Raw genomic sequence first — 25,043 nt, forward strand, 5'->3', positions numbered from 1 at the left:
AGTGATGGACTAACTAGTCATCTCTGTCATTTTTATTGGCACAAGGATTGGTATATTTATTTAGCTTATAATTTATCCTTCTCAGGTCTCTGAACACCTGATGGCTATGATAAGCTTATGGCAGCTTTGCAGCTAGAGAGAAGACAATTAGATCCACTGTTAGCTCATTGATCAGTTCATTAGCTAGTTAAAACTACTAGGTAATAGATCTCTTATTTAGAAGAAAAACAGGTTTGCCTTGCTCACAGGACTCATGTTAATTGCCTGTATCTTAAGATAAATAAATGGAGCTTATGTAGGATGTGAAGATGTAGGAGTTTAGGTTTTAAAAATCTAAAAAATGTTGTTATTTGGTCTGAGAAAATGTTTCAGGGTTAATAAATGCAAAAAAAATTGGAGAGTCTAAGTTGATATTTTAAGGTATAATTATGAGTTATAAAGATACAAAAAACAATTTAAAACACATTAAAAATTAGAGATACTTTAGATTTCTTCCCCCCCCCCCCTTTGCTACTGTTGTGCTTATGTTATAAGATTTTAGAAGTTCAGAGTTTTGGCATTAATCAATAGAGTTCTGATAAGTTGATGGAGCACTGACTGCTTATTATTCAGTCACCAGGTTGAGATTTTAATTTCCTTTGGTTGGCTTCTGGAGATACACTTAAAGGTGCTTCTCGTCATGTTAAAAACATCTGTTTAATGTGTATATCTGACCCAAAAGTCATAGCTTTGGCAGTGAGGGTGTGCGGGCCCAAGCTGCAGCTTGTAATTTACAATAAAAAGAACCTCATGTATTTACAGCGGAGTCTAGTTATTCCTGGTCTTTTGGGGTTCATGGACTGGGCAGAACAACAGTGTCTCAACATGTGGCCAGCTTTCGAGACTTTTCCCTGGCTGCTGAGAAGGATGTACCTTCCTATAAAAGTATCGCCGAACTGGATGGGGTAAAACATAGTCCCAGGCTTCTGAGAGTGACAAACAGCACCACACATGAGAGCCACGGAGGGTCTCAGACCTGAGTGGGCAGAGATAGGGAGAAGCTCTCAAGGTGAAAACAGCAACAGGGGACTAACACTTATAGGGCATTTGCATATCTGGAGATGTTAAGATGCTAAAATTGTAACCGGGTTGTATAGAAGCAGTTTCAAACTCTAATCTAAACAAAAGTTACCTCGGTATCATGATAAAGTGGCTCAGTAGGGTTGGGTGGGGCCTAGAACTGGATTTCTCCCAAGGGCTAAAGATCTGCTCCTGCTGCCTTCCTGGACCGTGTGTATATATGTGTGTGTGTGTGTGTGTGTGTGTGTGTGTGTGTGTGTGTGTGTGTGTTGGGGGGTGCTACACAAACCACATCTGCAGTTGAGATCCGAGAGCCCTGCACAGATGAAACCTCCACCTTGTGTGGAGGCGGTTCTGCTCATAGACTGTAGCAGAGGCATGTCAACCACTCACTGGAGATAACTGGCTAGACGTGAGGTGTGACCAAAGCTGCAGGCTGGCGCCTGGGAATGGGGATGTGGGGATGTGGGGATGTGGGGGTGTGGAGGTGTGGGGGTATAGGGATGGGAAAACATTACTCCAGAATCAGTTTTCTTACTCAGACTCCAATTTGTTTGGAAGTTACCCAGATTGGCCTTTGCACATGCTAGGAGAGGGGTTGGAGGTGCAGCTCTCTCACCGCGTCTGCAGAACACAGAGCGGAAGCGGCAATGGAAGAATCCCAAGCACTGCCAGCTGGTCTAGAATCAAGGACATCTCTGAGGCGTGTGGTCACCTGGCCACGTCAAGCACGTAATGCCCACAGTCCATGAACTATCTCAGGCTTGAAATCACTGACGTGTAACTTCAGAAGGGACTCCTTGACCGGTCTCTTCCTACGTGCAGGGATCTGTGACAATCCTTTGGGAGAAGGACAGAAGTAGCTCTGATCACAGGAGGCCACTGCTGGGGCTGTAATGAGAGTAGCCCTGAACTCTGACCTTGCACTAGCCTTTCCCCCTGTCCCCGCTACCACACCCCCAGAATGTACTCTTTTAACTCTGAGGTCTGTGTGTCCTGTCTCGTACAACCACACTGTCCCTTGTCTTAACCTTATGCAGTTATCATGCTTCGGACCTCATCTCTAACGAAGATCCCCACGTACATGGGATTTCATAAAACGTTTGTGCTTTTCTCTTGTCACTGTGTTTTCTGTATGTGTCCTCCGTCCAGCCAGAGACACCACATAAGCACTGAGTGCTGGTAGAGGGGCTTCCTCCCCACAGAACCATGGTGGAGTGGTCCCTTCACTGTGTTCATAGTCTCTAAGTGACAGGAGTGGGGAGGGTTTTAGGACCTTAGGAGGAAGGGAGCTTCTGCTCAGTTCTAGCCCGTTGCTGACAAGGACGAGGAGCTGAAACTTCCTAGGGTCCTTGATAGTATCAGCCTGTTGCCAAGTCAACAGTCCCCAGGGTCACTGCAGTTCCTGGGCTGATGTGTGGTCCTTCTTGCTGAGATATGTGGAGTCCTCTGGTACTTGCAACTGAAAGCATCTCAAATACCACATAAACAGGTGAACAGAGTCAGGGAATGCATGTGGTTAGAGGCTTCTGTGGGTCAGAGAGTGTGGGTCTCTGTTGAAAATGGAAGGTAAAGATTCCCTAATTTGTTAGATGTGCTATAAAGCAGCAAAGTTCCCAAGACCACATTCCAGCAAGCATCTGGTGTTTTCCAAGCCTGGCTTCAGCCTGTCCCTTTAAGGCCTCACATTAATTTTGGCACTTTGACCTCTTGCTTCATGGCACTGAACTTCCACTGGGTTTATTTACCGAAGGACTCCAGGTGCTGATGACCTGGACTTTGAGTTTCAGTGTCTTTTCAAACTTGACCGTTAACTTTGGATTGCACTTCTCATCGATATTTATCTAGACTCCACTCTTCCTTTGGTGAGATTCTGCCTGACGAGACTCTAGAACTTTGAGTGCTGCCTTGACTCTGCGATCTTCCTACCCGCACCCTGTGGACCCAGGATCCGAGATTCCTGCAGCCTGTGGACATGCGCAACTCGTCTCTGTCCATGCAGATTAGGCGCGCAGCGTACCCTGACCACAGCTGCCCTAGGCGATGGTGTGTGGCGCCGCACACACGTTTGCACTAGCCCTGTCAGCAGCTCTGCTTCCCCTCTCAAGGATTGGGCTCATAGAAAAGCCAGGGAGCGCAAGCCAGTGAGCAGTTGGGCTGGTGTTCAGGCCTGAGCTCTGAGTTCCGAGTTCTTCATGTACGGTTACGAACTGTAGCGGCCTAAGACACTGAGCCAGTTGAATCGGTGCCAGCAAAGTCAATCCTGTGCCAGGCTGGCTATGCTTTTCATTTTATTTTGTGGCACAGGAAGTTGAAGCTACAGCCTCACACAGCTCTACCACTGTTCTCTATCCCAAACCCTCATTTTCATCCTTAGCTTATTACTTATTCGTGTGTGTGTGTGTGTGTGTGTGTGTGTGTGTGTGTGTGTGTGTTTGTACATATATGCTGCTTGTGTATGCAGGTTCTCCTAGAGGCAGAAGATCTCCTGGAGCTGGACAGTTGTGAGGCTCCCGGCATGGATTCTGGGAACCGATCTCTCTGCTTCCCGTTTTAAAATTGTTTACTTAGGTATTTTTTACTTTGGGAACAGGGTTTTACTGTGTACTCACAGGTGGCCTGAAACTCTGTACCGGCCACTCCTGCTTCTGCGTCCCAAGTGCCGAGGTGACCAGCATGTGCCACTGTTGTACAGCGGATTCCTGCCATCTGGAGAGACAGCTCAGCAGTTAAGGGCGTTTGTCCTAGAAGAGGACTCAGGTTCATTTTCCAGCATCCGCATGGCATAACTCCAGTTTCAGGTATCCAAAGCCCCCTCTGACCTCTGCATGCACCAGACAGTGCTGAACATGCGTACAGGCAGGCAAACCACTAGGTTTCTATGAAAGAACAGCAGAGGTCTTGGCCCCAGAATAAGAAATAAATATAAATCTAGAATAGCTTTGCTATAGAAAGTCTCCAGGAAGTCTCCAAATATTCCCTACTGCATATGACACTGAGAAATCGTAGATTGGGGGAGAAATGACATTAATTTGCCTTATTTTTACAAAAAAAAAATATTTAACTTTATTCAAGTTATCTGAAAATAACAAGAAAGCCCTGACTTGGGCCGGTAGGTCATTCTTCAGGAGATAGAAAACCTTGGAATCGGGGGAGGGTTCTATACAAACTGTTTCTTATGCCAAGAAAGCTTACTGAGAAGTATAGCATCTTCTGTACTATTTTTAGGGGAGAAATGGGACAAAGTCAGGAGGAGGCTAATAATTCAATGTTGTACAAAGGGAACACAGGGCATCCCATGAATGTTTCAGACAGAGCACACGGCGGCCTTGAGACTGATAACTCCAGTCTCTTCAGCAGGGAAAGCCAAATTCCCAGGAACCAAAACCTTAACTCCTTTGAGGACCGGGCCTCATCCCCAAACTGTCCTTTCCAAGTCCACTCCTGAGAAGGACACAGAACTAGGTTCCCTCTGTTCTTTCATTGGGGACTTGGAAGAGCCGTAGATTGGTTGACATTCCCCAAGGCCCGAGACACACTTCAAAAAGCTTGGCTAGCACGTTTCAAAAGCACAAACTTTTCAGAGGCAAAGAGAGACAGTGTAAGAATGAGGTGACAGAGGGTGTTGGTGCCCACATTAACTGTCACACTGGGGGAAGAGTATTTGGGGACTATCCCATTGAACTTTTCTTTCCCTCACTGGGGCTCTACTCCAGGTTCTTGGGAGCATGCCAGAACAAGCTTTACCACCAAGGGGCATTCCCTGCCCTGTGAAAGTCTCCTAAAGCCCAAGTTACGCTAAAGAACACATTTGAAGGACACATTACATTTTTATTGAAGATTAAGTCCAAGATTTACACCAAAGAACTTTTACACCCGTTAGTTGGGTGGCGGGCACACGATGGGCCACCTGACTGTCCTTTCTAGACCCTGTCCACACTGACACATCTCCAACACTGAAGGAGAGTTGGCCACATGATCACCGAGGCCTCTCTCTGTGCCGCACACTTGGTCAGCCATGGGAACTTGGAATCACGCCCAGGAGAGCTGCTCACCCACTGTCTGGACAGGGACCTGATGAAGGCAGCACCGTGCCCTGAGGGTGGAGAGGAGTAGGCCCAGCTGAAGAGGGCAGAGGCTGGGCTGCAGAGAAAGGCTAAAGCAGGCTTGTAGAGGGAGCCAACAGGATCACAGGCAAATGGCCCAGGACAGCGAGGCAGCTGAGCGCTTCCTTCCTTTCCAGGCTGGGACAGTGTTCTCAGTTCTAAGGCAACAGCACTCCTCAGCAGGACTCCGGATTCAGCCTTGTGTGCACTTGAGATCTTCCAGGTCTCTCTGCCAAGTCTCAACACTGCTCTCCCGGGACTCTCCTTTCCCCACAGACCCTGTTTCTTTCTCTGCCATAAGCTCAAAGCCTGTGACATGGACTCTTGCATGACCAGTGTTCAAACACAACTCATCCCTGTGACTGAGACTTCCTCAGGAACCTGAGATCCTGTGAGTTCTCATGTGCACACCCTGGAATGCAGCACTGCTAGATTTTAGAAACGTGAACTGCCCTTGAGGAATGAAATGTTACAGCTGGGGAGACATTAGCAGAGTTTACCAAGACAAAGAGAGGCCAGTCCCGGCCACTGGTAGGGTGAACAGACTCAGGTGAGTGATATGCATCACTTTGGCCAACCAGATCATCAGGTAATGATTAAGAAAACAAGACCTATGAACCAGTGGTTGTAACTAAAATCACAAATATGAGTACACTCAATGGTAGATGTCCTAGTTTGTGCATGAGAGAAAGAATTCTTGAGTTGGTACGAAGTAACACTTATTCTCACTAGCTTGGAAATGACATTAGTAATGATGACAAGGCAACTTTTCCACAGCAGTAACACAGGAGCTCAAAGGCTGCACTGAGACCCAGAGCATGCTGGGACAGACTGTTAATGGTCATCCAGGTGCAGTTAAGTGAGTTGTGAAATTCCTTTCTGCCCTTGATTAAACCAGGACAAAGGTTAAGACAGATATTGTGTTACTGCAGGATTTTAGCATGCTCCATGAGATAAAATAATCAGGGGCCAGTGTATCCTGCTGATTCAACTTAGCCTTGAATTTGAAACAACATATTAGTTCTGTTATTTAGGGCTACATCACAAACTACTCCTCAGACTGAGTAGTTCAAACACACATTTTGATATGATAGCTGAGGGGTCTGTGGGTTGACTCGGTTAAGGGTCGTGCTATTCAAGACTGTCAAATAGTTTTCTGTTCTCTCCTTTCCTTCCTTCCCATCCCTCCACTCCCTGTATGAGAGAGAGAATTATATTACTAACAGAGAAAAGAATCTCTCTCTGTAGAGCTGTATATAGAAGCATGTGTGAGGGTCATTTACAGACTGTAGGAACCTTATCAGTGGCCATATTAAAGGATTCTAGATTTTCAGGGAGGGGAGGGGACTCATGGGTCCCTCCTCCTGATTGTTCTTTTTTCTTGTCTATCCTGAAAGTCTGGAATCTTGAACTCTGTGGGTGTGTAAGGGAATGGCTGTTTCCTATTGGTCACCAGACCCTGGCTTAGAATTGCCATCTTTTTAAAGCAGTTTCCACACTCATTTGGAGCTGGAATTGGGGAGCTGAGTAGAGAGGAAGCCTGAGCCCTCAGGAGGTCAGTACTGCTTTTATAACTTGTGTGACATGTTCTCTTGTCTGTATCACTGGAAAATAGGTTTTCAGTGTTTAATCTAGCATACACTAATTGTGTAAAAATGCTGGTATTATTATGTAATTTTCACTCATGTATATAATATACTTTGATTATATTCACTGCTCATTAGCATTGATTTTACCTGCATTTGGTTCCAGCTCATATGAATTGCTTTGTGACTAACATCAAGTAGCAAGCTATTTCTCCTCTTCTCTTTCCTCCTTCCGTCCCTCTCTCTCTTCTTCCCTTCCTGCCTTCCCTTCTTCCTTTCTTCCTCTCTCCTGTCTTCATTCTTTCCTTCTTCTTTTCCTTTCTGGCTCTCCTGTCCTCTTTTTCTTCCTCTGCTTCTCCATCTTTTCACTTCTTCCTTCTCCTTTAGTGTCACTGAACCACAGGATGGGGTTCCATGTGTTTTCGAGGGAATCTACATGCATGGGATTTAGGATAGTGAGGAGTGGACCTGGGTGGTGTCTCAGGAAAACCTAAGATCAATTATGTTCTTCTCTTGTGCTGAGTGTGCCGATCCCACAGTGAACCTGCAGAGTCCTCTCACTGGAGTACTGAATTTCACCCCAGACTCTTTCCCCAGACCACCCTCTCCCAAAGCACTTTCCGTATTTGGTTTTCTACCTTTCTTGTTTGCCATGTGAATTGCCAATGCTTTGCTAACTCTCTTTAAATAGTAGAGTACCAGGTTTCATAGTTAAGGTTTGTTACTTCCTTGCTAGTTTACTGTTTAATTACCCAGCACAACCTGGGTTTTTAAATGGTGAGCCCCAAAAAGCAATGGAAAGAAAGGGAAACAGAAAGGCAAAGAGAACAGAGCATTGTAATGCTCTGCAGGTAGCTGTTAGGTGCCCACAGGAACAGCTGGATTGGGAAGCCAATGTCTGTGGGTAAGAATGCTGCTGAAGCCAGGCCACATGCCTGCAATTCCAGCACTTGAGAAGCAGAGGCTGGTAGATTTCTCTGAGTCTGAGGCCAGCCTGGTCTACAGAGCAAGTTCCAGGACAGCCAGGTCTACACAGAGCAACCCCGTATTAAATAAGACAATACAATGAAAGGAAGGAAAGAAGGAGGGAAGAAGGCAAGCAGAAAAAGAAAAAAAGAAATGAAAAGGGGTGGGGTGGGGGGAGAGAATGCTGCTAAGGTCTGGTAATGATGACCCAGCATTCGGAGCACACGAGGTCTAGAGAATCTGATGTCTTCTAGAATTTGTAGCCACTGAACTCATGTGCACTTACACACACACACACACACACACTTAAAAGTAAAAACAGAATTCTTTGTAAAAGACAGAGTCTGAAATTTTCTGTCTATCCTATCTCAAGTTCAAGACATTGCCCATGACCCATGATGCTGACTTCCACACACTGAGGGACCCAGCATGTCTGCCCACAGTGCAGGACTCCTCAGCTGCCCTCACCAGGGCTTCCTCATCATGTGACTGTATGGACACCACTGTCTTCTCCTGCAAACTTGCAACAGTGACAGCTCCACACCAGTGAACTTTGAGGTGATTAAATGAAGTTCAACTGAGCACCTGCCGTGATCACATGACATGGAAGGCAGTTACTTCTCTTGTGATATGGAGCTCACACACCAGCTACTCTCCTTCTGCCTCAGGAAATGTGGTCCAGTGTAGCAGTGGGAAACGACCACAACAAGAGATGAGCTCCTCTCCTGTGGGGAGGGTTAGGGTTTGGCATAGCCATGCTGACACAAAGCCAACAAAAGCTGAATTGCGCAGCCCAGGAGCCAAAAGACTGGGGAGGGACTTGGCCTCAACCCCTGGGATGTCCCAGCTTTCTAAGGATCACCAGACTCCCAGACGCTTCATCACTGTTGGATCCAGACCATGCTCATTTATGTCCTCAAACTGAAGGCCTGGGGCCAGCTGAGACCGGTCTGATGCAGTCTCAGGTTGGCGGTTAAGGATGGATGAGAAATGAAGTCAAGAAATCGCCCTGCACCCTGCAGCCATCCACAGAGGAGGCAGGCTGCCCTTGCCTAGTGCTGCATAACTAAACAGATCTGCACAGTCTGCCCTGGGGCTGACCTCTCTGCTTCTCCTCCCTAGTTGGTGAACCACAGTTGCTGCCATGGCTGGGAAGCCCGTGCTTCACTACTTCGATGCCCGAGGCAGAATGGAGTGCATCAGGTGGCTCCTGGCTGCGGCAGGGGTGGAGGTAGGTTGGGCATGGCTCTTCTGCAGCTGGAGCTCAGATCCACGTTAAAATACTTGTCTAAGCTGAGAGGGTATGTAGTTGTGCCTTACATGGTAACTGTCTTGTACTCAGAAGGAGATGGTCCAATTTGAAAAAATGACCATTTTCTATGCTCTCTCTAAAGAACACATTCACAATTAAAAGATCTTTTCAGGAGAAAAATTAAATCTTTATTTGGCTCCTTGTTTATTTGAGCTGAATCAAGTCACATAAGGAGACGTGGAAATAGCAACTTGAATGTTGATTATGAGGTAATGCTATTTGATTATTACATATTTGTGGTGTGATACTGTGATTTTTTTTTTTAAAGACTGCTTACGTTTAGAGATTTACGGTGAGGTGTTTGTAATGGCTACTTGTGCCACCTCAGGTCCTCTTGATATCACGGTCAGAGTCTCAGAGAAGATGGCACAGGGATGAGCAGGGTGGACTTTAGCTGTGGGTTATTGGAGCTGGTGACTGACAGATGGAGGAATTTAGCATCTTGTGTGAAGTTTTACAACACAGAACCAGAAAATTCCATGATAAAAAATGGTTTAAAGGGTTTGGGGGGCTGAAGTGATGGCTCAGTGGTTAAATTCTCATTCTGTTCTTACAGAGAACCCAGTCAGGCTGCTAACAAACCTGTCTCTATAGCCTCAGAGGCTTCTTGGGTCTGTGACCACCATGGACACTTGCAAACACACACACACACACACGCCTTTCTGCATATAGTATTAAAAAACATTAAAGTATGTAAACTATACCAGAAAAGCCAAATAGAGTTACCATTTAAAACACACACCACAAATGGGAGGCCCGACACAGAAAGTTGTCACAATCGGCCTGTCCAAACAGAGCAATACTCAGTAATCACTTTAGAGAGACTGTCAAGTCCTGGGTGCAGGGCTGGTCAGGAAGATATAGGTGGTGAATTGGAAAGAGCTCGCTTCCTCAGGGGACCCCATATCTATGAGCCTTCAGGGAAGTGTGTGAGTGGTCCAAGTGTGGGGCAGAAACAGCATTCTGCACTTCAATGTCTTCCTGTCTAGCTTTTGAGCAGAAAATGCTGGTAGGCTTGAGTGCCGCCCTCTAGAGGCCTTACTGGGAAAAGCAGTTCTGGTTCACACCAGGGGAGCTCAGCAGTTGGGATTCTTGGAGAGGAAGTCATGGGCACTACTAGCTGGAGATCTTGCCCCCAGACAGGAGCAGAATGGGGGCTTAAAGAGTGAAGGGGCGTCCTGTGAAGGCAGCTTTGGTGTTGTCTCTCAGTGTCATGGCAACGTGTTTACCTCAGCTGTGGAATCACATTTCTCCATTCCTAAATGAATAGGGCTTCAGCTGGCCCCTTTCAAATGAAGGGGTGCATGAGAACTGAGATACCCCAGAGCCATCCTCAGAGGAACGCTTTAAATCAGGGAACACTTGGGTACCAGAGTCTATGTCTGCTTTGTGGCTCAGGGAGATGGTCTCAGCCATTTGGTTGCTGAGTTCAGACAAGAGGAAAGTGGGATTGGGGCCATCTGCCCAGAAGCCCCCTTCTGTGTGGCATGATGACTGAGAAGGCAGTGGGCAGGGCTGCTAGAATCCCTACCTCTAACCTTCCAGGTGCAATGGGCCCACAGACTGACCTTGACTTCAGCCTCATAGCCACCAACCCATCCTAATTCAGCCCCCTGTGTGTTGGCTGTCACCACTCCCTGTGCCTCTGAAGGCTGTGCAAGGTTTTGGCACTCATCATTACATTGCCTATCAATCCAATACCACGTGTTATGAAATCATCAGCAGACTGTCTCGCCGCGTAAGGTAGAAGCCCATTTGTAACCTTCCATGGCTAAAAAGTTCCTTTAACCTATGAAGGGAAAGGAATGACTTAAAGGATGAGATAGAAGGTAAAGGCAAAATGGCATGACCAGATTTTGGAGCCTAGGAACCTATGTAAAAACACAAATTGGTTTGTCTTTTGATATAACACAACATGTTTTGCTGTGTGTTCGTGTGTATGCCTATGCGGCCACATTAATAAAAATGCATGTGCACACACTAAATAAATAACTATTGAAAAAAGAAATGAGAAGTCGGGGGGGGGAGGTGTTGGCACATGCCTTTAATCCCTGTACGTCAGAGGCAGGATATGGAAGAATTCTGTGAGTTCAAAGTCCATCTGGTCTACAGAGTAGACCAAGCCAAGGCTACACAGAGAGACCCTGTCTTGAAATACAAAACAAAACAAACAAAACACCAAAAAAAAAAAAAAAAAAAAAAAGACATCCCATGCTGTAGATGAGAGGTCAGAAATATGGCCCAGCATTTTAGCATGCCTACATGGGCTTGCAGAGGGCACAGATTTGGTTTCCAGCACCTACATACGGTGGCCCAGAACTGCCCATAACTCTAGTTCTAGGTGGAGCAATAATCCATGGACTCTGCTGCCTATTTCCTCTGTGGATTCTGCGCCAGTTTTCACAAACAAGCACCTATATACCAATAATTAAGGATAATAAAAGTAAGTAGTTTAGATCTGGCTCGAACACCAAGCAACCCCATCAAAGAGTCCAGTGTACCCTCTCTAGGCATGTCTCATCTGTCCCTTCATCTAAGCCTTCCAATGCCAAGAACCTGCAGTGGACATCAAAGAGATGGAACTGGTCAAATTATGTTAGAATTGTTTGTGGATATCATTCCCCAAACTGCACACAATTTCCATGCATCATATATATATATATATATATATATATATATATATATATATATGAGGAAAAAGGCACCTGATTCACAGTGGGGAGACCTCAACTTTATAAGGTTGTACTTTCGATTGCATTATTAAGAAACTTATGATGCAGGACTGAGACTTCTCAAAGGAGAGTGGGAACAGGTGTAGCAGGTATTTATATTAAAATATTTGAATATGAAAACTTTTATTATTAGCATGATCGAGAGGGATTGTTGAGCACGGTAAGTTCAACTGTCGATACACTGGGTTCCCAGTTCTTGATCAGAATAGTTTTAACCCTTCCTTTGGACATAGAACAGGGGAGTTGGTCTGATAACTAAAAGACTGTGTAGTAAGGATGCTTGGAAATGTAGGAGTAGAGGTGAAAAATCTGCCAATTGTATGTCGCTGAGGATGTGAAGTTCTGAAAGAAAGGGCAGCTGGGCTGTTCCCCAAAGACCGTGACAGTCTGCCATAAGAATGTATACGTAAATTTAATTTAAAATATTTTTGTTTTTTTTTCGAGATAGGGTTTCTCTGTGCAGCCTTGGCTGTTCTGGATTCACTCTGTAGACCAGGCTGGCCTCATACTCACAGAGATCTGCCTGCCTCTGCTTCCTAGATTGAAGGGGGTTAGAGGCATGTGCCACTGTGTCTGGCCAACTAAGAAAGCTTTTTTATGTGTATTGGTGTTTTGCCTGAATGAATATGTGGGCACCGTGGAAAAGCAGTTGGTACTATTAACCACCATCTCTCCAGCCCCCAAATATAAAACTGAAAGATGTAGGAAGGGGGAGAAGCAATGGCTAAGAGGTTCAGAGCACTGGCTGCTCTTCCAGGGGATCATGGTTCAATTTCTAGCACCCATGCTGTGGCTAACAAGATTAATTCCTGTAATTCCTATTCTAGAGGATCTACTGTCCTCTTCTGGCCTCTGAGGGCACCAGGCATGTGCATGGTGCACAGACATACATTTAGGGATAAATATAAAATAAAATAAATACAATTTTTATAAAGATATATAGATATATTTTTATTAATAACTGAAGACTGTAAAAAAAATTCTGGTCTGGAAAGATGGCTTGGTGATTAAGGGCACTGTCTGATCTTCCAGAGGTTCTGATTTCAATCCCCAGCAACCACATGGTGGCTCACAACCATCTATAATGGGATCTGATGCCCCCTTCTGGCATGGAGATAGAGCACTCATGTAAATAAAAATACATAAATATTTTTAAAAAACATTGAAAATACATTTTCAAGTCTCAGAACCAGAAGAAGGCTATTAAAATATGCAAAAGTTTTTAAGATATGTGAACACTTCAAAGGTTGTTACTGAGAAAGAAGGTATATTCAGAATACAACCTACAATGTTAGGCTGAACTCAGTATTGATAGTTGTAAATAGAAGATGCCAAATTGTCAGGTAACAATTAGCTGTTGTTTGTAGGATCTTGAAATAGGGCCAGCAAATGCAAAGGCATAATATTTAAAGCTCAAGGATGGCAAAGATGAAATGAAATTATTAGGTAGGCAGATCTCTGTGAGTTCAAGGCCAGCCTGGTCTACAAACTGACACCAGAACAGCCAAGGCTACACAGAGAAACACTGTCTTGAAACACTGTCTTGAAAACAAAAATAAAAGATTTTTTTTTTCCAGATAGTCATCACTAAGTAGCCCTGGCTGGCCTGTAGATCAGGCTGGCCTTGAACTAACAGAGGTACTCTGTCCCCTGCCTCCTGAATGCTGGGATTAAAGGTATGCACCACCACTGCCTGGCTCAGAAATGGTTCTTTAATAAGTATTAATTTTGCTTAAATAATACTCATCACTTATATAAAGGACAATGTAGGAGTTAGTCTACTGTGATCCCTGATGTCATCATGATGTGTTATATTCTCATTATTTACAGTTGAGAAGTAACAAAATAGGCCTCTTCTTTTGGGAGGACATGGGGAAGGTGGGGAAGTTGGTTTTTTGTTGTTGTTGTTTTGTTTTGTTTTTGAGACAGGGTTTCTTTTTGCAGTTCTGGCTATCTGGAACTCCCCTTTCTTAATAAAATATTATAAAAAAATAAAATAAATCCCGAAATTAAGAAATGTAGATGATGATGAGCCCACACCATCCACCATGATGGACACACAGAAACTCCTGTTCTGTTCTCACTGGAGTTACCAGGCTTTCCTGAGAGCACAAAACCTCAACAGTCCATTTCCCAGTGCTGGCCCGCCAGAGAGATCATTCTCTTCTTAGGATCTAATCGTGGAGTCAGGGTGGAGGAACAGTATAGGAACTGGCACCTTCGTTTGATCAACACCTTGTTGTTCACAGAGCGAATCTGAATTTCCAAGGGGCCACGATCAGATTCCCTTGTATCTACAAGAAGTTGTAACTTCTCCAAATAAAGTACCAGGCAGGGATCACTGAAGTTCCAGAGTCTACAGAACACAGGAGGAGCTAATAGAATGCATTTACTTTTTCTGCTTTCAGTTTGAAGAGAAGTTTATAAACACTCCAGAAGATTTGGAAAAACTAAGAAAAGGTATCACCAAGTATCTGTGTGACTGCTGTGCCTCATAGAAGGCTTACCTGAAGGTGATGGTGGTGGGTGGTGGGTGGAGATAGTTACAAATGGCAGAGTGGTATGAGGTAGGTTGTGGGGCTCCTTGAGTGCTGTGAGAATGGGAACAGTGATGGGGGAGGCAGATTTCCCCATGGATTTGTCTGGTGACTTGTGAACGTTTTCTCGTTTCTGCATGGAGTCAGCTGTCTCACTCAGGCTCACTCACTCACTCATTCAGTCCATGTTTTACCCACTCTGTCCAATAGCCACACAGACACATGACCATGGATTAAGTCATGGATGGAGAAACAGCTGGGACAGTTTTCTGAGCATTTTCATCATAGCTGATGATGAGTTCCTATCTCCTAACAAACACAGGCTGGAGGAGTCTGTGTTTCCTCTGGTGACTTACTCCACAGGAAACTTCCTCACAACACCTTAACCTCATGAACATAATGGGACTTTCAAAGTCCCTACTTAGCTCTGCTTGCATGGTGGCCCTCTGCTGTCCCTTCCTCGCTTCTGACTGTATCTTAGAGACATGACTTGAACATAAAAACATGTATGAGAGACAGAGCATGTATCTGGATAGGAAATAAAGATGAATGAGAGAAGCTCAAAAGGCAAAAGAAGATGGGTGAGATAGGGAGGAAACAGAGGCTAAAAGTAGATGAGATTCTGCTTGAAAGACTCCAGCCAATGCTTTGTTTCCCCTGCACGTTCAGACATTTCAACACAACTTTTCTGCTCCTGAGAAGTGAGATTTGGACAGTTGATGGACCTTTTCCCTTTCTCCTTTCACAGATGGGAGTTTGATGTTTGAGCAAGTGCCTATGGTAGAGATTGATGGGATGAAGCTGGTACAGACCAGAGCCATTCTCAACTACATCGCCACCAAATACGACCTATATGGGAAGGACATAAAGGAGAGAGCCCTGTACGGTACATTTCCTGTTGTTACCCCCAATGGGTTCTGGGCATAAACACTTAGGCCAAGTCTGGCAGAGTCTACAGAGGGGAGGAAAAGCAAATGGGGTGGGTTCTGGTGAGTGTGGCTACAGCAGAGGATGATGTTGCCAGCACAGCACAGGGACAGAGCTACATGGACTGTGAGTCCTGAGCATGATGGAATCATGACCCCAAGTTCTCAAGGCTTCAGTGACTAGACTTCAGCCAACAGCTTAGGACAAAGGACACAGGGCCTGATCCTAGAGGAGCATCCTATGAAAGGAAGGCAAAAGAAGCTGCTGTCTATGTGCCAGGAGAAAGAACAGTGCAGAGCAAGAACCTGACTTTAAGCGAGTTCTATGTATTGGGCAACTCGAGGAGGCTTAGAGCAGCTGGTTCCCAGGGACCAGGGTCACCTGAAGAGTTCAATTCAGGACTAAAGCAGCCAGGCTGATGGTAGTACCCACACTGGGATCCACTCTGCTGCAACAGAATCCTTCATTCATAAACCACTGTGTGGGAGTATTGCAGTAGCTCAGGAAGCTGAACGTGGTGTTAGCCAGCAACTCCAACATGGGGAACATATGTCCGTGGGATATAAAGACACGGTTTCAGTAGTACTTGTGTAGAAATATTCCTAGCAGCGTTATTTATCATTTCTACTGGTGGAATCATCCAAGGTATCCAATAATAGATGAAGGAGGAACACAAACTGTGGATTTTAACCATGAAAATAGCTGAAGTGGTGAGGGAAGCCAAACAAAGGTAAAGAGGGAGCACTTTATTATATAACAACACGAGACACCAGGGCACAAGTTTCTACTATGACGAAGGAGGAAGTGGATTAGCAGCTGCCGTGGTGGCAAGATTTGGGGATGGGGAATGACCAAAGTCTTTTAAAACCGGAGAATATCGTTTTCAGAATTCTGCAAAAGTAATGAAACAGAGTGCTACGTTTTAAGGCCATGTGAATATGTGACAGCGAATTTCTTTTCCAAAAAGAATTTGTAGAAAGTACCGTTTGAAACAGGGGAGTCCACGAACCCTGGGGTATGCTGTGGTTAAACTGACAAATGCTAACAAGGCCAGACATTTCAAATCAGCGGTAGGTGAAGGTTAAACAGAGATGCTTCATGAGAAGCAGATGGAGAACTTTTAACACTGACCAGGAAAGACTCTGGACTGGACTGGGAGGCAGAATGAGCGATGAGCAGAGAGGCTTCTGGTGGCTCAGCCAGAGGCTCTGTGTTGAGCTTACATGGGAGGAAGCTTGTTAGCCCTGAAAATCTAAGCGTGATGGTTGAGAACAAACCCTGTCAGGGAGAGAGAGAGACGGAGTGAGAGAGAATGCCTGTTGTAGAGTTGGTGATTATCTTCTGTGATGCCACCAAATATCTCATGACTGCATCTCTAGATGGGCCAGGGACATTCTTTGTGCTTGGGTTGGGCCACATGTGTCTAACAAAATTTCTGAAAAAATTGGGAGGCATGGAGGGAGAGGGGAAACAGTGGTCTGAATGTATGTATGAGAGGAGAGTTTTAAAAATATTCTAAAAGTGTATCTGGACTGACAGGACTTTTTATGGGGAAAGTTACTCTACCTGTTAAGCATAAAAGTAATGATCCACTAAAGGCGAGTGGTGTAAATTTCTCAGGCTTTTAGGTTAAAATGTAAATTACAGAGCTCTTGACAATTTGAATACCTTTCTATTTCAGGATTGACATGTATTCAGAAGGTATTTTTGATGTGACTGAAATGATTTTGCAGATGGTCATATGTCCCCCAGACCAAAAAGAAGCCAAGGTTTCCTTGCTAAAAGACAGGACCAAAAACCGTTACTTGCCTTCCTTTGAAAAAGTAAGTAGGCTCTTTGAAGTCTGGGGACACTGAGTTTCAAGGACAAGAGAAAGGCAGAGGCTGGGAGAGAAAGGTTGCTGCAGAACCCACCTTCACTTCCGTGAGCCTTCCTATACATTTTCCTGCCCCTACAAGGCACTGTATAAAAATGGCCTGGGCATGGTCATGACAACCTAGCATTCAGTATTCAACAGGGTTCATGGCCACAACTAGAACTGGACCTGGGGAAGGCTAAGCCACCCCAGAGGTGGACCTAGATTTTGCAGAATACAACGGGTCTCAATTCCAGAGCAAACTGCAGAAAACAACAGAGGAGAAAGTATTGTCCTATTCTGTTGCACAGGGAGGCCAGAAAACAGCTGCCCATCAGAAGTATGACAGCGCCTCAAAGACAGAGGAGAAGTATCTGAACAAGGACAGTGATGGAGGGTGGAGAGGAGGAGGTTGATGAAGAGATATTAAGGAAAACTGAGCTCAGGAATTGGGGTCATGGGTGTCAGGTTTAAGGGGAAAGCCATGTGCACTCGACAAATGAAGGTTTGTCTGGGAACACGTAGTGCCTCTCTTGGGAGGTATACTGAGGACACTTCAGAAATCTGTCAAGTAAAAGATAAGAGGCAAAACTATGATCCCAGAGGATGAGGGCACCTTACAAATTCCTGTGATACCTTGTTTACTGCTCCAGAGAAGGTGGAGCCTGGGAAAATAGAGATGATAAATGAGGCTAACTAAAGTCTCATTCAATAGCCAACTTTATTCAGAGCGTCAGACAATTTTTACTTTGAAGGTTAAGAGTCACATGAAGAGGGACTGCCTCTGACATAATCTGATTGGCCTGCTCTTTGATCACCTCCCCCTGAGGGGAGAGCAGCCTTCCCAGGCCACAGAAGATGACAATGCAGCCACTCCTGATGTGATCTGATAGACTAAGATCAGAAGGAAGGAGAGGAGGACCTCCTCTATCAGTGGACTTGGGGAAGGGCATGCGTGAAGAAGGGGGAGGAAGGGTGGGACCAGAAGGGGAGGAGGGAGGGGCTTATGGGGGGATACAAAGTGAATAAACTGTAATTAATAAAAAAAAGAAAAAAATGTTAACATTTTTGATCCCCTAATAAAGTGATACACCTAGAAAAAAAAGTGTCACATGAGTAAAATGTACAGTCACAAGAGCAAGCCATGTGTGGTAGCCATGGTGTCCCAAGTGACAGAAAAGCATGTTTTCCCATAGAGACGTGGACCCAAATGACAGTAGCCGGTTTCAGTGAATAATCTGAAGTAAACTCACTAGTCTCCAGTCCACCTAGGAGGGGCGCGAAAGCGTGATCCAAGAACGACTGCACATGTTTGAAGAAACTGAGGTGACAAGACTCTTGTCTTGGTTCTTTTAGAGTTTTCTCATAAGCACTCAGAAGTCTCCTTCCACAGCTTCATTCTTGAACTGTGTTCCAACAAGACCTTAGTTGAAATCTCATTTTATAAAGTATTACCTTATTTTCATTCATTCTCTGAACCTTCACTCACAGCTATTTTTTGCACCATGGAAGTAGTAAGAGTTTCAGGAGCCATCAGGTCCTCACACAGTCCCCCACAGCCTGTCAGGCTGACAGTCAAGGGCCTGTCTCATAGGTGTTGACCTTGATTTTTTAACAAACCTACATTATTTAGGGTTATTAAAAGCTTTTACCTCTTTTCCAACCCCTCCCCTCCCAACACCAGGTGGGAGGAAAGAGGGTTAGTGGGGACAGGGGCAGAGTTCTCTCTGCTACTTCCTGCTGTGTAGGGTCGTAGGATTCTGTTGGAAGTGATAGCGCAGTATCAGTCATCCAGAAATCCAGGTAACCAGCAAACCAGCAAACATCAAATGCAGCAGCAGGACAAACCAGCAGCAAGCTGCCCTCCTCCAAGTAGCCGTGCCTTCTTCCTCTAGGCTGTCGCATATAAATCCTGAGCCCTCAAAGTCCTTAGGATTCAACTAATTCTGTCTGGCAAACGCCATGCTCCAAACGAGTCACTTAACAGGTGTGGACAAACTAAAATCCCTAACGTGGAATTTTAATGAAAACATGGTTACATATCATAAACCAAAACATCCACAACACACAGGTGACACTCTAGCCAGCCATGGCTGCTTACGTCATGTCTGGTTGAGAACCATGAGCTTCTTGTACACAATGAGCTATGTACAGAAGAACACTTGATGCTTACTTTTGTTTGTGAACGTGGTAATTATAATTCTTTTCTCTGCATACATAGACAATGTATAAGCCTATTAATGGTTTTTTACTTGAAGCTGAGTAGAGGCAAAGCCTTGAGAGACTTGGGGAAAGTTAGTGGCTCCAGACCAACTCCATGTGCCCATAATCTGTCTCCTTTAATTTTCAGGTGTTGAAGAGCCATGGACAAAACTACCTTGTAGGCAACAGGCTGACCAGGGCAGACATTCACCTGGTGGAACTTCTCCTCTCTGTTGAAGAGCTTGACCCCAGCCTTCTGGCCCCCTTCCCTCTGCTGAAGGTGAGACCACTCAGAGAGGCGGACACTCACATGCCTCTGAGAATATAATGTGGGCCTATGGGCTGCTGACATCCCACCCTCTAGTCTCCTAACTCAGCTGCTAGACCCTGGGTTTCAGGCTGGAAGATCATCTTTTTATGTGCAGAGATGTGAAGATGGCACCCCAAGAAGAATACTTTGCTTTCATAGTGAGAAAGGTGCAGGACCCCAAAGCTCTCTCCCTGGACCCCTGTTCCTTGCAGGCTGCTTCTGACCTCTCTTTCATCTTCCATCTCGTGCATCCTGTCTTTGTACACTCAGTGTCTGAGCAGATCTCTGTCATGCTGCTCCCCTTCCCTCAGTTCTGTCTCCTGCTCTTAGCTCTGTGCTTCCTTTTCTACAGCCTCTACCATGCTGTCTCCTGGGCCCCACTGAGGCCATCTTTGTCTCCCATTCTGGACATTGACTGTGAGTTCCTTCTGGTTAGGCTTTGGTGTTTCCTGTCTCTGTTTCCAACTCAGTTTTTCATGTCTTCAGTTTTCTTTGGTTCTCTCTCCTTTCATGCCTGAGAGAAAGGGTGCTGCCTGCTTGGCACCACAGAAAGCAGATCTACAGGGTGTGTCTGTTAGGAGATGGGAACTGAATGTCAAAAAAGTTTTAAGACAAATTACACTGTCTTAGAAATTACGGTTTCTGGCTTATGGATTTGTTATGCTTCTCATGTCTACACTGGAGCTGTTGCAGGATGGAGTTGGTCATCTTCTGGGAGGGGCTCAGATTTCCTGGGCTGTGCACACAAGCAGTTCCCACTCTCAGGCTGTGGTTTCTGGGTTACAGGCCCTAAGGAGCAGAATCAGCAACCTCCCCAATGTGAAGAAGTTCCTACAGCCTGGCAGCCAGAGAAAGCCTCCCATGGATGCGAAAAAAATCGAAGAGGCCAGGAAGATTTTCAAGTTTTAGTGAGGCTGCATTACTGAGTCCTCATGTCCCAGTCTCTCTGGCATTTTGCAAAAATGTGAAGCAGCTGCTGATCTTGCTCTTTTGAGATAATAAACATGAAGAAACGCTTTATGTATCTGGTGTGTTTGAAGTGTGTGTGAGCTGGGGCTCCCGGTGTTACATCTAAAGAGGATGGCTAACTAAACTCGCTTCAAGGGAAAGCAAGCTAACCTAAGCAGCACCCTCATCCCAAGCCATCCACCAAGGCTGCTCTTCCAGGCTCAGGCCCAGGAGGGAGCTTGAATCTTGCCTTATCCTGACAGTCCGACTCTGGATTCTAGCCAGCACTACCTGTCCATCTGTCCCTTAAGATTCTTGAGGGTACAGAGTCTGTGAGCTATCTTGGTGACTCACAGTAAGATTCCCCTCCCCCCCACTGTTCTTTCAGGAAGACCATGCTCAAGCAGGAGATAATTCTTCACGATCCTGACAATTCTGACCCAGAATTTCACCCTTCACCACCGAACCAGCTTCTTCCTCTTGGCCTATTCCCAGACCCAGGTGAGAGCTACATGCTTGAATTGTCTTGCCTGGTGTGACCCAGGACTCTTACCCGAGCTTCATCTCATTGCTGCCTCTTCAGCCCAGGCTACCAGGCCATATCCATGACCTCTCTTGGTGTGTCTGGTTCAGTACCTTTATTCTACGATGCCTCTGTGGGCCAGGCCCAGGTCCAGGCATGAGCAGCAGCAGCAGCTCACTCTCTTGCTGAGTCTGCCCTGGGACTCTCAGCTAACTCTGCCCCTTCAGGCCCAGGCCAAAGCAGCAGCATCTTGCTATCTTGACCAGTTCAAGAACCCTGAGCTACCCTCCATTATTCTCTTCCATGCCCAGATACAAGATATACTCCTGAGCTCTCTTCATGAGTTTGACTCGGTCTCTCCTTCCACACTGCCCCTCCACCCCAGCCCAGGCCTAACTGGGGATCAAATTTGCTGCTTTTTCAATGAGTCTATTTAATCCCTTCACCTGTGCCTAATTTTCATATCTTTTTCCTGGAGCTACCCTAGGAGACTTTCTTGGTCTTCACTCAAGCAATCTCATGTTACCCCTAAGATTCCCATGTCACACTGGTTACCACTGAATCAGAATTGACCTATCTGACCATCTAAAGAAATGACCTGTTTACCACTCCTAGCTCACCCAAAATTAAGCAAGCTTGGACAACAACAAAAACAGAACCATACTTCCAATCAATATAGTCAGGTTAGGCTCTCATACCCTAAACACAACCCACAAAGTAAATTACATGCCTGGGTAATAAAACTATAAAGTTGTATATATTGTCTTATGCAACATTAAGACACTGCACCACCTCTCTAAAGTCCACTAGTCCTATGAAAGTGTTCTCCAATGGGAATTATTTAGATGAATCTTAGGACACAGAATTTAAAAGGGAAATTAGAAACATGATCAAGGAATTTAAGAAGTTTAGAGAGGATATAGGACAACACTCAGTGTTCTTAAAGAGACAGAAATAAACCCCTAAGTCTAAGAAAATGCAAATGGCTGAGTGCAAATTTGAAGACAATTCAGGAGTTGAAAACTGAAAATTAATAAGAAGATAGAAATGTGGAAGATGATTACACTGAATTAATGATTAAACTGATTAAAATGAAAATGGAATTGAAAAATTCACAGACCCAGTTGCAAAACTCAATAGACAGTCATACCAGTAGAATGGACAAAAAAAAAAAAAAAAAAAAAAGGGAAAGAAAGAAAGAAAGAATAAATATCAGGACCTAAAGTGAAGTAGAGGAATTTGACCATTCAGTTAAAGAAATTGATTCACACACACACACACACACACACACACACACACACAGAATACCCAGAAATTTTGGGATACCACAAAACTACTAAATCTGTGAATCATAGGCATAGAAAAAGGAGAGGAATCCAAGGTCAATGGCATAGACCAGATCTTCAACTGGATCATAGAAGAACATTTCCCCAAGTGAAGGGAAACATGTCAATGCAGATACCAGAGGCACACAGAACACCAACTAGACAGAACGGAAAGGAGACACCCTGTGTCCTACTACCGTTAAACACTAAACACATAAGAGCAAAGGGAGTTGAAAGCTGCAAAAGAGAAGTCACAAATCACATATCAGTGCAAACCCATCAGAATAACAGCTGCCTTCCCAATGGAAACCTTAAAAACCAGATGAGCTTGAAATGATGCTTTCAAAATTCTACAAGACTGCATTTATGTCCACCAAACCAGGCTTGCAGAAAATACTGAAACAATATTTCAGATAGAAGAAAGGAATAATCATAGCAAAAAGACTACAAGTTAAAAAAAAAAACAAATGAAGCTATAATAATTGAAATTTAATAGTTGGACAAAGACATAAACAGAAAAAATACAAAGCCAACAACAAAATGATAGCAATCAACACACACCTTTCAATAATAACTTTAAATACAAATGGCCTCAAACACCCAAGTCAAAAGACACAGATTAGTTGAATGGATTAAGAAAAAAAATTCCAGGGCTGGAAAGATGGCTCAGTGGTTAAGAGCCCTGTCTGCTCTTCCAGAGGTCCTGAGTTCAATTTCCAGGAACCAAATGGTGGCTCAGAACCTTCTACAGTGCGATCTGATACCTTCTTCTGGCATGCAGGTATACATGCAGATAGAGTACTACATAAAATAAATAAATTATTTATTTAAAATTATTTAAAACAAGAAACAAAAATCCATCTTTTGTTCTCTTACTTTCGAGATTAGGCAACAACTTAGAATGAGAGGATGGGAAAAAGTACAAGCAAATGGGACCAGCAAACAAGAAGATGTTGCTATTCTAATATCTGACAAATGGGCCTCAAACAAAAATTAATCACAAAACATACAGAAGGACCCTTCATTCTGATCAAGGGAACTATGAACCGAGAAGACATTACAATCCTGAACATATATATACCAAACTCTGGCAAATGAAATTTCATAAAAAGTGTATACTGTTTTCTTCTTCTTCTGGTGTCCATCCTCTTTGCCTTTCTGGATGGGGATTGAGCTTTTTAGCCAGAGTCCTCCCTCTTGATTAGTTCCTTTAGGTGTACAGATTTTAGTAGGTTTATCCTATATTATATGTCTATATGAGTGAGTATATACCATGTGTGTCTTCCTGCTTCTGGGATAACTCACTCAGGATGATATTTTCTAGTTCCCACTATTTACCTGTAAATTTCATGATTTCCTTGTTTTTTATTGTTGAGTAATATTCCATTGTGTAGATGTACCACAATTTCTGTATCCATTCCTCAATTGAGGGGCATCTGGGAAAATCCCCATCCAGAAAGGCAAAGAGGATGGACATCAGAAGAAGGAAAAAACAGGGAACAGGACAGAACCTGCCACAGAGGACCTCTGAAAGGCTCTGCCCTGCAGACTATCAAAGCAGATGCTGAAACTTATAGCCAACCTTTGGGCAGAGTGCAGGGCACCTTATGAAAGAAGTAGGAAATAGTGAAATCTGGAGAGGGCAGGGGTTCCACAAGGAGAGCAACAGAACAACAACAACAAAAAAATCTGAGCACAGGGGTCTTTCCTGAGACTGATACTTCAACAAAGTATCATGTATGGAGATAACCTAGAACCCCTGCACAGATGCAGCCCATGGCAGTTCAGTGTCCAAGTGGGTTCCATAGTAATGGGAAGAGGGACTGTCTCTGACATGAACTGATTGGCCTATTCTTTGATTACCTCCCTCTGAGGGGGGAGCAGCATTACCAGGCCACAGAAGATGACAATGCAGCCACTCCTGATGAGAACTGATAGACTAGGATCAGAAGGAAGGAAAAGAAGTCCTCCCCTATCAGTGGACTTGGGGAGGGGCATGGGAGGAGAATGGGGAGAGAGGGTGGGATTGGAAGGGATGGAGTGAGGGAGCTATAGGGGGGATACAAAGTGAATAAAGTGTTATTAATAAAAATTTTCATAAAAAGTGTACAGTGGGCTTAAAGACACTATCTTAGTCACTGTGCTATTGCTGTGAAGAGACACTGTGACTCCTGAAGCTCTTAGGAAAAAAAGAATTTAACTGTGGCTTGCTTGCCATTTCAGAGGTTTGATCCCCTTTCGTCATGGAGGGAAACATGGCAGCATGCAGGCAGACATGGTGCAGTATCTGAGTATTCTACATTCAGCAGGCAGCAGGGAGAGAAAGCTTAGGCTTTTGAAACACCAACGCTCTCTCCCCGTGACACACTTTGCTGAGCGAAGCCACACCCCATAACTCTTTTGAGTACTGCCACTCCCTGAGCAATTCAATATATGAACCTACGAGGGGTGTTCTCATTCAGACCACCGCAGGCACATCTTAGCTCCAGCGCAGTGATAATAGGTTATTTAAATACCCCATTTTCTACAAATAGACTAGTCATGTGGACAAACAAACAAACAAGTAAAAAACAAAACAACGAACCAAACAAAAAACACATACAGAAACATCAGAATTAAGTGATAGGATATATCAACTGGACTATAGAATATTCT

General features: G+C 44.6%; 1 protein-coding gene across 1 annotated transcript; it reads left to right on the forward strand.

Moving 5' to 3' along the window:
- Positions 1-6,638: 6,638 nt before the first annotated feature.
- Positions 6,639-20,612, forward strand: LOC110560497 (glutathione S-transferase A2-like). Its single transcript, XM_021656451.2, has 7 exons — positions 6,639-6,720; positions 8,840-8,948; positions 14,170-14,221; positions 15,047-15,179; positions 16,907-17,048; positions 19,431-19,562; positions 20,379-20,612. The coding sequence occupies exons 2-7, from the start codon at positions 8,862-8,864 to the stop codon at positions 20,499-20,501; spliced, it is 669 nt and encodes a 222-aa protein (XP_021512126.1). The 5' UTR covers positions 6,639-6,720; positions 8,840-8,861; the 3' UTR covers positions 20,502-20,612.
- Positions 20,613-25,043: the final 4,431 nt, after the last annotated feature.

Source organism: Meriones unguiculatus, chromosome 6 (genome assembly GCF_030254825.1).
Source record: "Meriones unguiculatus strain TT.TT164.6M chromosome 6, Bangor_MerUng_6.1, whole genome shotgun sequence".
Classification (NCBI taxonomy): Eukaryota; Metazoa; Chordata; class Mammalia; order Rodentia; family Muridae; genus Meriones; species Meriones unguiculatus.